At 38.6% G+C, this 12,864-nt stretch overlaps 1 protein-coding gene across 1 annotated transcript; it reads right to left on the bottom strand.

Annotated features, from left to right (window-relative positions):
- Positions 1-9,677: 9,677 nt before the first annotated feature.
- LOC579787 (monocarboxylate transporter 12-like) lies at positions 9,678-12,436 on the bottom strand. Its single transcript, XM_779882.1, has 3 exons — positions 12,358-12,436; positions 10,233-11,168; positions 9,678-9,811 (listed from the first exon to the last, which is right to left on the bottom strand). The coding sequence occupies exons 1-3, from the start codon at positions 12,434-12,436 to the stop codon at positions 9,678-9,680; spliced, it is 1,149 nt and encodes a 382-aa protein (XP_784975.1).
- Between the last annotated feature and the right edge of the window lie 428 nt (positions 12,437-12,864).

The following is a 12,864-nucleotide window of genomic DNA, read 5'->3' on the forward strand; positions in this document are numbered from 1 at the left end:
AATAAAAATAATGACGTAGATAATGTGATATTTTTGATAGCATAGATAATGATAGTGACGACATGAGAGATGGGCATACTGATGATGACGATGATGATATTACGATATAAACATTGAAAATGATGATGACAGCGATACCGTGACAAGGTGTTGTTTTTGTTCAAATGATGACGCAGATGACAAGGTCGGGGATGAAATAGATGATGATAGTGATGACATGGCCGATAGGCGTAATGATGATTCTGATTGTGTTGGTAGTAGTGATGAAGAATGATGGCAATGATGATGATGATAATGATGATTATGATGATTTTGATGAAAATATGTTGATAATAATCATGTAATTTATGAAGATTATAATTATTAAGATGTCATCATCAACATCATCACCAACATCATCAGCAGCAGCATCATCATCATCAACAATCATCGTCATTTAAAAATGTCATATCATCATCAATGTCACAATTCTATAGGTTACACGGCAGACCATCTCAGACTTACTTACAAGTCACGTCGACATTTTGTTTTAGATGGCGCTCTTTAAAAAAAGTTGTATTGGCAAATCAAAGCTATTTTGTCCTGTACGTAACCCACGAAAATATATAATATCGATTACTCTAGTTGAACTTAGATCAACAAAATTATCAACTTTATTGACAATTCATTTTCCTGTTCATGATTCCATAATTCCATTATTCCATATTTTTTATATTTTGTTTAGGGGTACGGGGGTGGCCTAGGTGGCGGGGCAGGCGGGGGACTGCAATGAGTAAACAAAGCGAACGAATGGGTCAAGAATATTATTTAAGCGAGCAACAAAAAAAAGAAGGAACATATTTCTCATTAGGAAGGGCATTTATTTTATTGCCGGTAGTATTTTGTTTGCTTAGAAGGGCGATTTTTGGAGGGACATTTTCGTTGGTTCCAGATCCATTTATACACAGAATTTGACCATATTGATTTCACTGGGTGACAACATGCCGTATATTCTTTTGTCCTGTGTTTTACCAACAAAGCAGTACTCGCCATATTGTGTCCAAATCGAACTAGGTTGGTCACACTCTCCTAATCAATGGCTCTGGCGGGGCCTGTTGTGGGACGCCCTCTCTCACCCCCACCCCCTCATCATCTCGGTTTCTCCCTCGCTCACAAATCAAGAGCTCATCAGGTTATTTCCTGCCAAATGTGACGATGATAAACCTGACAACCAATGTTAATGTATGATCATCAAAGCCACATTTTCTTAGGACACATTCTCAGCAAGGGTACAAATGTTACTATATTTCTGGCTCCTAACCTTTGAGCTCGATTATAGTACACTGTCTAACAGTAATTGAATGAATTGAGAACAGAAATTGAATTTCTGAAAAGAGGTAAAGCATCGAACTGACAAATTACATGCAGGAGACGCGATAGCTCAGTCGGTAGAGCAGTGGTCTCGTAATCCGGTGACCCGGGTTCGAAACCGAGGCGATGCGCTAGTGCCCTTTGGTAAGGCATTAATCCTCATTACCAGGTCCCTCGGAGAGGACCTAAAGCCGTTGGCCGTCTGGTTGCTTACTTACAAGCATTTATGCTTTCTTAGCAGTCAGGTAAAATAACCTCCACCACCAACCACCACCACCAAGTTGTGCAATTGTATACACGGCAGTGCACTCATCTGCAGCTGCTTGCTAGGCCAGCTACAGTAACGACCACGCACACGGAGAGTCCCAACATTCCCCGGGCTTGCTAATAGCGGAGGTTGACCGATAATTCAGTTTGCTCAGTTCAAATTAGTATCTTGAAGTCGTTCATAAATACTCATCAATACTAAATGAAAATAGAACGAAAAATCATTAAGTATTTTTTCTAGATTTTTAAACTCCTACCAAGTAAATCGCATCTGATTGCACGGTTAGAATTCATTTGTTTTGTCACGTTTACTATACACCAGAGATAGAACCGAGGCTGAGCCACGACTCGAGCTCCATTCGAAGGTTATGAGACGGAATTGGTTAAAATTTCCGCTGTTTCCCTAGAACTTTGATGTTTTTAACACTTGTCCCCATTTTTAAGGTCAGATGAGATATTAGGTGAAAATTCGAAAGTTGATGAAAAAAAAGATTGCGGCAAAGAAAGATCTTGCATACCCTGTGTGCACTACGTGAAGTAAATGCCTAGCGATTGTAAACAATGCGAGATATGTCCCAGTTGAACTTTGACACGTGAAGTCATAAGGGCTCACTGGCTACCCGTGAACTGGCTTATTGTGTTAATACACGTATTGTCGCTTTGCCGATCTATGTGCATACTCTACTTACTTTCCCGTGTTATAAGTAGGCCTACATCCGAAAAAGCTTAGAATTTATGATAAGTATCAACATTAAAAATCAATTGATTCGAGACTAACAAACTATTGATTTGTGTTTCTTTATTATTATTATTATTATTATGTATAGTATTAAGTATTAAGTGTCCCTGGGAAGGAAAAAAGCGAACTAAATCATTGTAACCGTCCCGTCTCTATTCCCAGTTTAACTGATTGGGGAATGTGAAGGTGGATCACTTCGCCGGGGTTTCCCCCTATTCGTATACGAATAGTGCAGTGGGTTCTTAACATGCAAAGTTGTTGACTCTCCTCTTCACGGGACCTCCATTTAACATCGTATCCGAGGGAGTGTTTTTCACTTAAAATAGCCTGCGTCTATGCAACAAGGGAAGCACGTTAATACACAATGCAGGCTTCAGTCATCCGCCTAGGTTGGATTCGAACCTACGATCTTTGGTTCGACAGGCAGACTCTTTACCGACTGAACCAACACGCCTTCTCAAAGAAGCAGTATAATATAATTGTTATGAAAGTGCAATCAGGTATTTTTTATGCAAGTGAGCATTTTAGTTACAGTAGAGCTCGCGGGCAAGTACCCGTGCGCTCGCGAGTAACCCGCGGGTTTTTACATAGGCGCTCGTGCAAACTAGTTGAAATGCCCGCGGGCGCGATGGCTACTTGCCCGCGAGCTCTACTGTAAATAGTTGTACTATCATCACATTTCATTTATGATAAGCAAATAATAACAGACTACGAGCGTAATGGTACAACTATCATCGCCGAGGTGATCTCGGGGCTACTATCATCCTGAGCCGTAAGGCGAGGGATGATGGTATCCCCGAGATCACCGAGGCGATGATAGTTTGTATCCATTGCCCGAGTAAAGGAGGTTAATATTTGTTTTATATCCCACATCGGCAATGTCTATTTAAAGTGAATTTTACATAATTAAAAGATTCAACTAGGTTTTAGTTCGCGGTGTTCTGATTCTGCAAATAATAGCTTCAGCAGATATCGGTAGTGTTTCTATCGATTGCTTTCGTACCATCGTAGTGCTTAGTCTACGCCCCTAGTTTTTATTCGCGGTGCGTATTTCTACTAGATCTAGACTAGATCATGAGACCTAGTAGTAGTAGTCTAGACTAGATCAAGACCCTATGCATAAATAGGTCTAGACTATTTAGCAGCATAGTATAACAATTAATTGATTGAAATTAATATTATAGATGAACTTACCTCACTTGTTATCGTTCCACTGTCTAGATCTAAGGTCCAACAAAACTGGTAAAAATCCGAAACTGAGATGAGAACGATGAACTTGTCAACACATAGACTTCTACTATTAGTTCTAGTCTAGTCTGTACACTGTCTGGTCAATAAAACTAAAATAAACTGGTAAAAATCCGAAACTGAGAACGATGAACTGAATTGTCAACGCATAACAACATGTCTATGTACACTACAGATGAATGACGAGCTACTTTGAATTATAAATGTTAACAATACATCCATGGAATTGGAAGGATGCTTGGCTGCTGACGTTTCGGTTGATATTGACATTTTGTGTAGGAGAACATATTATTAATTTCTTCATCGGTAAGAAGTTGAAACCTCGGGTGCTCCTGCGCATCACTCATGATGATCGTTGAAGCCTAAAAGGCTAGAGTCTAAACAAAACGGGATCCAAAGGCAAAGTCAACAAAAATACTTACAATAAATATTATATTTCATACACTACATAACTCAGTGAAATTGATATCAAGTTGAATGTATTTTAATGATCCATCATTTGACACCACACCAGAGTTTTTTTTTTATAGTCAAAAACTATTTATTAAACTCGATTTCGACACACCCTCCTCAGTCCACTAATAACACGTATAAGCATTCAATTAATTCACAAACTGACAAAAGTGTCGTTATTTAAAATAAAATCAAGTCAACAACCTTGGGTTGCTATAACTTTTCACTGAATGAGATTTAAACTTCTCTTTTTATCAAAATATTGTCCTGATACATGGGCGAATTCTTGAAAAGTTACCCCCTTAAAGACTTCTCCGATTTTGAAAATAATGTTTTTGATGAAATACACTGTCGCTCATAAAGTTGGAATATTTTTGTTTTACCCCAATTTATGGAATTATTTTAAAAATAATTTAAATATAATAGATCTAGATAATAGTATACATTCTCAGATTTTATTGAATAATAATTTGCCAATGTGTGTTTTGCGAGACTACTAAAGCATGTGTATGCTTCTATGCTTATCAACTAGGGGACCTACGCCCTTAAGTCATAAATGACAGTAATGAGGATTAATGCCCCACAAAAGGGCACTAATATAGCACATCGACACGGTTTTGATCCTGGGGCCTCACAGTTACGAGGCCATTGCTTTGTCACTGAACCATGACTGTACGAAGCGGGGGCTAGGGAAGGGGGCAGTTTCCATAAATGAAAAAAAAAATGCAATAGATTTTCAATAATTTATTGCATTTTACCCTGGTCCCCAACATAAACAAATTCTCTGTTTGTCCCTGCCTTGAGCCATAATGCACGACAGTCCAGACCTCAGTGGTCTATTGAAGCGAAGGCTTTTCTTACCTTTACTTCCAGATCCAAAATATTGACAGACAAGAAGAAACTTCTAGGTGGGCAACGTGCATCCGAGTCCAACGGACGAGTTGACGTGGTTTAGGTAAGTTGCTGACGGATTATGGTGTTTGATATAAACAAAACAAATGTGTATGTACCAATGCTTTGTTGAGTGTTTCCCTTTGTAGGTGCCCCTTTTTGTCCATAAAGTTCCCTTTTTTATTTTGGAAGACGCACCGCCGCCCCTGCATGATGCTATTTGGTGGTGATGCATTTTTTTTTCTGACCCCAAAAAGTGTGTGTGTGTGTGTCCGATGATGATTGGGGTGACATCCGCTTTCCCGTTCCACATCCTCTCGATCTCTATCCCGAGGTCTTGATACTTGAGACGTTTGTCTCTTTCTTTGACGGTGAAGTGATGCGATGGGGAACAGTGACCTCGATGATAGTAGCAGTTCTAATTATTATTATTGTTATATTATTATTATTATTAATAGTAGTGGTAGTAGTAGTAGTGTAGTAGTAGTAGTAGTAGTGCAGTAGTAGTAGTAGTAGTAGTAGTAGTAGTAGTAGTAGTGTTGTAGTAGTAGTAGTAGTATCAAAATAAAATCAATAATCAAGTTTATTTGTCTTCCAGAAATCACATGTGACAAAATATAATCATAACAGTACAATGTAGAATAAAGAAAGACGAGGAGACCTTGGTTGAAGCACAGCTTGTTAAGTTAAGGCCCCCTCATATGATATGACAAAGATAACTGATTTTTTAATACAAAAACAAATATGGAATATATAAAACGATTTACAAAATACTCTCAGAGAACAACTACCCAACGATGCATCGACCACAGCATCATGACTACAGCAAGTATACCCGAAGATGCGCACATCCCCATCACACCGGGTGAGCTAACAAACTCACCGTGTGTGTGGAAAAATGTATCATATGAGCAAAATCAACCCACCCATGGGAGGGCGATTTAATACGGACAAACCCAAGCTGACACCAAATCGAGACATCAATGAGTTATTGCTCTCTGAGTGCAGAGGTCACGAACGACAAGTAGGAATATATGGTATATGTACAGATGGGAAAGAAGAAGAAAAAAAAGAAAAGGGATAAAGGGGATTATGTCAAAGTCAGAAATAACGAAAAATAGATCGAGAGTAGAGTTAAATATGCTACAGTACACAAACAATAAAGATTGATAACACATTCATGTGTCATCGACATACTTGTGAAGCAAATATGACTTAAGTCTACGTTTAAAAACTGAGATACTTGAAGCATTTGTTATAGTAGTAGTAGTAGCAGTAGTAGTAGTAGTAGTAGTAGTGGTCATGGTAGTAGTAATAGTAGTATTAATTATTACCGGTATCTTTTTAGGCTCATTGGTATAGCTCCTTTAAACTTATTACCAATTCCATATCGTTCAACCGCTCCTGCATGTCATTAAATGATGTAATAAAGATGAACTGAAAAATAATCTTGAACACCCCCCCCCCCCCTTAAAAATCCTGATTACGCCCTTGCGGGGTACAGACCTTTAAATATATTTTTTCAGGATATTTCAAGGCTCAAAGAGTCAGAATACAGTATGTTTCCAGACTCAGAACAATAAATATTAGGACTTAAACAAATAAAATATCCTTTCTGTAAAGCATAGGTTGGGGCTGTAGTGTCATTTCAACTTCAATTTCAATATGGAACAATTTCATTTTTGAGAGTCTGGACGGCCGCGGCTGCCGGGCACCCCCTGCGCCAGCCAGCCGGCTGGTCATTCACACACATGATACAGTATGGTACACCCTCACACAGCTCAGCGAATGTACAATCTTAAAAGTGTTATGTTTAGTTTACTAATAATATTGAGGCAAGCGATAATTCCGCTGAGGTAGAGGAAAGGTAATATTGGAATGTAAAGATATATAACAGCATATTCCTACCAATAAAATGTTTCCTGAGACAGAAAAATTATCCTATTACCGAGAAGTTATCCGGTTCGTCAAAAAAAAAATATTCTCGTTGCAAGGGAAATAAACTTTATTCAATAGAAAAGCTACGAAAATACTAAAAAATGTCCATGTTTCCTGTCATGACTGTGCTGACAAAAGCATAATTGATACATAAAATTACAATTTTATCTAGAATGAGGGATTTTAGGTCATGAAATCAGGTAGGGGAAATATTTGGGCGAGCTGTCCGCAAACGCACCCCACCCAGGGTATTGTGCAAGTTGTCCAGGGACGGGCTGCCTTTGTGTCGAGTTGTCTGGACCCCTGTACACCTACCATCGCCTGTTCATTAACTTCTCGCTTTGACGAACATTTCCGTGGACTACTACCGCACACGTACCAATTTTTTAAAGGGACACACCTCATTTGAATTGTTTATTCCCCTTAAATTGTTGTTGTGTGGTCATACTACGTAGCACCTGGGAACATGCTAACCCTCTTCCGCATTTACTTCATAGTTATTATCAACTATATACTTCAATCACATTTTAGGAAGTATATAACAAATAAATTCCGATCCAATCCAACCCACATAGTATTTGGAGTAGCGCATTTTCCTTGCAGTTAAAAAGGGGTGCAAATTTTCATCCAGAACGGATTGGTTTAAGGCCCAATTACACAATGATAAAACACTTCAAAATGAAAAGACAATCCATACACTAACAAAAAAGTGAGCCTTCAAAAGTGTCCGAACCGGTCCATATAAAATAATGACTAGAAGATATTATTCGGATGATGTGCCAAATTTCGGTTAAAAGTTCCCACATTGATGAGCAAGACTTTTTCTCTCTCTCTCTCTCTCTCTCTTTCTCTCTCTCTCTTGTCCGTGTTTATATTTATCACAGTGTATATCTACTATTTCTGTTTTTGTAATGTTTTTAAAGCTGGTGAGAGTTAATTTGCATTCAGTATGCAAGATTTTCGGTTTCACAAAGTACTACATCCAATTTCGGTATCAAAAGGTACTACCTCCACAAAGGTAAAACAAACATAAATTCATGAAAAATATTTGTGCAGACTTAGATTTTATTTTAAAGTGGTTTTATACTTGTACATGTATCATACAATAGTATAATTCCAAATTATCATTCGAAACTGACATTGCTCATGCCTAGGTAACATTTGCAGTGGCGGCCGTGCGGTCTAAATTATCTACGGCCAATAGCAACTATAGGACCGCCGCAGCATTCCCACGGTCACATACGATAGCGGTCACATAATGTTAGGGTAACCGAAGATAGGAAGGTGTGGAAATCCGTTGTGAAACAGAAGCCATCATACATCGCAGATTGTCAGTCTCCACAAATTCAAAATACGCTATTGGCCGTAGATAATTTAGACCGCACGGCCGCCACTGCAAATGTTACCTAGGCATAAGCAATGTCAGTTTGGAATTATACTTTGGAATGATACTTACCCTTAAGTCGATTTTGCGCTCTCGCAAACATTGCCTCATGTTCATCCAAGCGTGAACACATACCACACAAAAATGGTACCAAATGATTTGGGATAAAACACTCATTCATAAGATGTATAATAATTTACTGTTCATAGATGATTTCAAAAGTTATTAGCAGTTTTCTAGGTGTAAACTTTCTTTTGACTCACACGGTATTATTGACAAAATACTATTTTTCGTAAACTGCCTATGGTCTTACTAGATGGATGAAGCAAATTATCTTAAATAAAAGTATTTATTAAAGCAATTATCATACATTATAATAATATTTTGGTATGGAAAAAGAATATAAAGTAATATATAATGTACTGGTTACTTCATCAACAAAATTACATAACAACATATCTACTATTTTTTATCATGAACATCGAGACGATTTTTCTTGAAAGCAATCAAACGTTCCATTTTTTTATATATAAATGTTTAAGAACTCGTAGAAAAAACGAAATAGTGAAATAATGTTTTGTATTTCATGAGTTTTTTGTTTAAGCCGTCCACACCCTCACTGGGATGTATGGTGGCTTCTGTTTCACAACGGCTTGCCACACCTTCCTATCTTCGGTTAGCCTAGTGGCTTTAGTAAGAGAGTCAATTCGTCTGTTGTTGCAGTCCGCCTTGATGCAGTCTGTGTGTGTGTGTGTGTGTGTGTATTGGGTTTTTACAGACGTGTATCAATCAGATATGATTATTTACGTCTGGGACCGACCTTTAAACGTCACCATCCGAAAGACGTGACTCAGTTTCGAACCTGCGTCCTCGGCTGAATCAGTTTGTAACTTCCACTTTTTAGCTGGATTACAGGCGCACGCCACAACGCCTAGTCTGTCCATCTCTTAGCTAGTCTTCCCCTTGGGCGTTTGCCATGTACATTTCCATTGAGAAGGATGTGGGGGTATCTTTTTGGATTCATTCGGTTGACATGTCCAAAGTATCTCAGTCTTTTTGTGGCAACCCTGTCGATGATGGTTTCTTCCATGTTAAGTTGTGTTCGTATGTGTGTGTTTCTTTCATGAGTAAATATTACATATTTTGCGAAAATAATAACTGTATTGACAAAATGGAAATGATTAGTAATGAGAGTGCCAAACAAAAATTTTCATCTGTGTACAAAACAATACGTAGATTTTCTTTTCTATTAACCGTGAAAATATATCATTCCATAAAGCACATTTTATTTTCTCCATTTCGCTATTTGTCTCCTTCCGTTTGCCTCCCATACGGTGGGGGTGAATAGGACCCATAGCTATGCCACTGACGATAACCGGTCCAGGAAATGGTACCTCCTGCCCTTCATTAACGGGTGGTAACCAAGGCGACCATCCAATCCTTGATGATGGGAGAAATGATGATGCAGGACTCCAATATATTAGCTGCTCCAAGCACACAAAACATGATATCGAATGACTTCGTGATATCGTACAGAAGCCCTATTTGAAGAGAAAAGAGTTGTTAAAAACAAAAAACTTTTTAAAACTCATGATGTTGCCCTATTATTATACATAATGACGTGTTTGTTTAATCCACGATAAGGAAAGATGTGTATTATTACTGTGTTTTAGATATGGAAACAAAACGATGTCCCACGTGTCACACGTGTGGATCATTTGGTATATTGCCTATAAATTCAGAGTTAATAAAGGGAAAAACCGATAGCATCTACCTGTCAGCAAAAGGAAAAAAAGGGCGTCCTGATACTCTATTATTCATTACGCTGCAGTATGTACCGTTACCTCCTGACTAATTTTTTCTCTCAAAAATAATCAAAAAGATACAAACAAAGAAACGAACAAAAACACGAATAGGTAAAAGAAACAGACACTTGTTATCCGTTTGTTACTATGTACATACCAATGAGCAACGCCCCGACTGTCTCCCCTATACCAAAGACGAGTGATACGAAAGACAACGCAGCGGGAAACCTTTCGTCCGAGACAGTGTCCTTACACAGAAGGTTGCTACTCATGACCTTTCCACCCAATGCGAAGCCATTTATGGCTGCTAAACAGCTAAGAATAGAAAAACTTTTAGTGAAGAAATTATAGAAGAACGCCACTGCTGATACGATACAGATGAGGCAGTAGGTGATCTGGGGTTTCAGATTGAACCTTGCAGCCTGGAGACCTATCGTGAGCCTTCCAAAGATGTTCCCAGCACCACCAATTGTTGCAAGTAGGACGGCTTTCTCGGGGCTGATACCCTTGGCTTCGGCATTGGGAATCAAGAAGACGATCCATCCATAGTAGGAGACGGCGTAGGTGAATAAAGTCATGCAGATTGTGATGAAGCGGGGGCACTCACGGAAGATTTTAAAATCGAAAGTATCCAGGAATACCTTTTTGGCAGCTCTGGCGATTCTGGCGATAGAGTAAAAGACCCCATGGCCATTGCGATCATCATCATCATCATCATCATCATCACCATTATCATCTATGTTATGTGGGTAAACACTCACATGTTCGTTTATCAGGGACACAGTTTCTTCATGGTTTTCTCTGACCTGAGATCTGATGGCTAAAGTTGAAGGTTCTCCCAATACACGCCTTTGTTGACCAGCTGACACCATTAGTAACCCAGTCACACACATATGCAAGTTCAAGGCCCCTAGGATAAGGATCGCTCCTCTCCAGGAGTAAGCCACGACGAGCTGTTCTGTAAGCAATGGGAGCGTCATCATACCCACACCGCTGCCCAGGATGACAATTGTTGTGGCGATCTCGAAGTGATCTGGAAAGTAGTCAAGGACGCTGACTTGAGAAGGCAAAAGAACTACGCTATATCCAAACCCTGTTTAAAAAAGAGAAAATAACATTACAGTAATTATTTTGATAACGTTAGGAAGGATTTTCCCCTCGCGTACTCCCTGCCATTTACGTTAGACTCCTTGATCATTTTAATCAGTTCAATATGATTAAGACCATAAAGGTGACCACGTTAGGCCTAAGAACCAGGTGAAATATAACTGACACTGTAGACAATTTTTCATACAATTCCTTCATTAACATGTTTAAAGCAGCTGATGCTCAAATCGAAGCAGCCACCGGCCCCCTCAAATTCGATAAGATACAATATAGAGTGTAGAGTACGCTTCGCAAACTTTATAAATCCACAGACGCATGACGGAGGGTTATATTATAATAGCATTGGTCTTAATCTGAATGGCTTTCGGACAAAACACACTTTACAATATTGGTCATTGAGCATTGAAAGAATGGCAAGTGGATACTACATAGACTGTCGTATGTTTTATCACATTGTTCAATTTTCAAAGACTACAGCAAGTTCGGAAACAAGATTATGTAAGCAAGAGCTCAGTGATCAATTAACTTGCTTTGATGAGAGTACGTCAAGGGTATACTTTGCGTCTATTATTATTTTCTATCTATGTATTATGTCGTAGAAGTCCTACCTGTCAAGAGCATTAGTAGTAGAAAGTGAATTCCAGATGTTGCAAAATAAATGAGGCTGAGTCCTGTAGCTGCAATGCTACTGCCTGCAAGGACAAGTTTTCCTGCTGAAAACCGCCTTAATAGAGGAATATTTATAACCGCTGTGAAATTAAAAATTTAGAGGCAGGAATCAATTAAAAAATGTATATTTTTAACCATAGTAAATATGTTCCAGAAAAAAAACGAAAACATATTGCTTTCTGGCAGGACAGATTACCGAAAATGTTACGGACTTTCTGAAATGTTATTGCTTTATTTTTTTTATGGATCAGAATATAAATGACGTGACTGATTCCGCGATGCGAGATTTATTAATTGGAATGCTTTACAGTAAACATCACTAATACATGTTATAATTTTGATCAATCTAAATGGATTTACTCCATTGCTTTAGCACATGGAGCGTCATGCGCCCCCATTGACTTTATTCTTTAAGTACATGCATTTAAAAAACCACTACTTTAGGGGATAGTTAAAAATAAATACTGGTTATTATTGAATGGCCATCGTAAAAAGAAGCATCTCACCAAAACATTGTGCTACGCCGTGACATAGTCCAATAGCTAGTCCGACGACAGCGAGAGACGTTTGCAAGTCTTCCGTCATTTTCTCAAGGAACACGCCCAACGATTTTAACGTTCCGATGTCAAAATATCCGACGGCAAAGAGTCCCACGAGAATCAACCATCGTTTCGTTGGTCGTGGTCTGCTCTGCGTGTCCATTATTTTCATTCGAATTTAACCTGTGTGTAAGTTCATGGTAACACTTAATACCTGGGTGTAACAATCAGAAGGGTTTTTAACTAGATTGGTTTAAAGGATTAATCAGTTCGAGAATGATGAGAATGTTCTGGAAACTTGGCCTCGTACAAAACACTTTCGGCTAAGTATGGGTTGGGTTAGTCAACACTGGTGAATCAAAATAGTACTAATATAGGATTTCCCGGCCAAATTCGCGAGTTTGTCATTCAAATTAAGTTGTCTTGCGTTCAAATTCGACGGTTTTAGTGCAGTCAGGTATATCTCGGGTTTAT

The sequence above is a fragment of the Strongylocentrotus purpuratus genome, unplaced genomic scaffold (assembly GCF_000002235.5).
Source record: "Strongylocentrotus purpuratus isolate Spur 01 unplaced genomic scaffold, Spur_5.0 spur5_scaffold_19, whole genome shotgun sequence".
In the NCBI taxonomy this organism is placed as follows: domain Eukaryota; kingdom Metazoa; phylum Echinodermata; class Echinoidea; order Camarodonta; family Strongylocentrotidae; genus Strongylocentrotus; species Strongylocentrotus purpuratus.

What these genes read in the sequence shown, in the direction of transcription:
- LOC579787 (XM_779882.1), bottom strand. Translation starts at nt 12,436, where the DNA reads ATGACGGAAGACTTGCAAACGTCTCTCGCTGTCGTCGGACTAGCTATT. An exon ending in CGGCGTAGCACAATGTTTTG is followed by an intron (nt 11,169 to 12,357) that starts GTGAGATGCTTC and finishes TTTTTTAAACAG; the next exon opens with GGTTTGGATATAGCGTAGTT. An exon ending in AGTCGGGGCGTTGCTCATTG is followed by an intron (nt 9,812 to 10,232) that starts GTATGTACATAG and finishes CTCTTCAAATAG; the next exon opens with GGCTTCTGTACGATATCACG.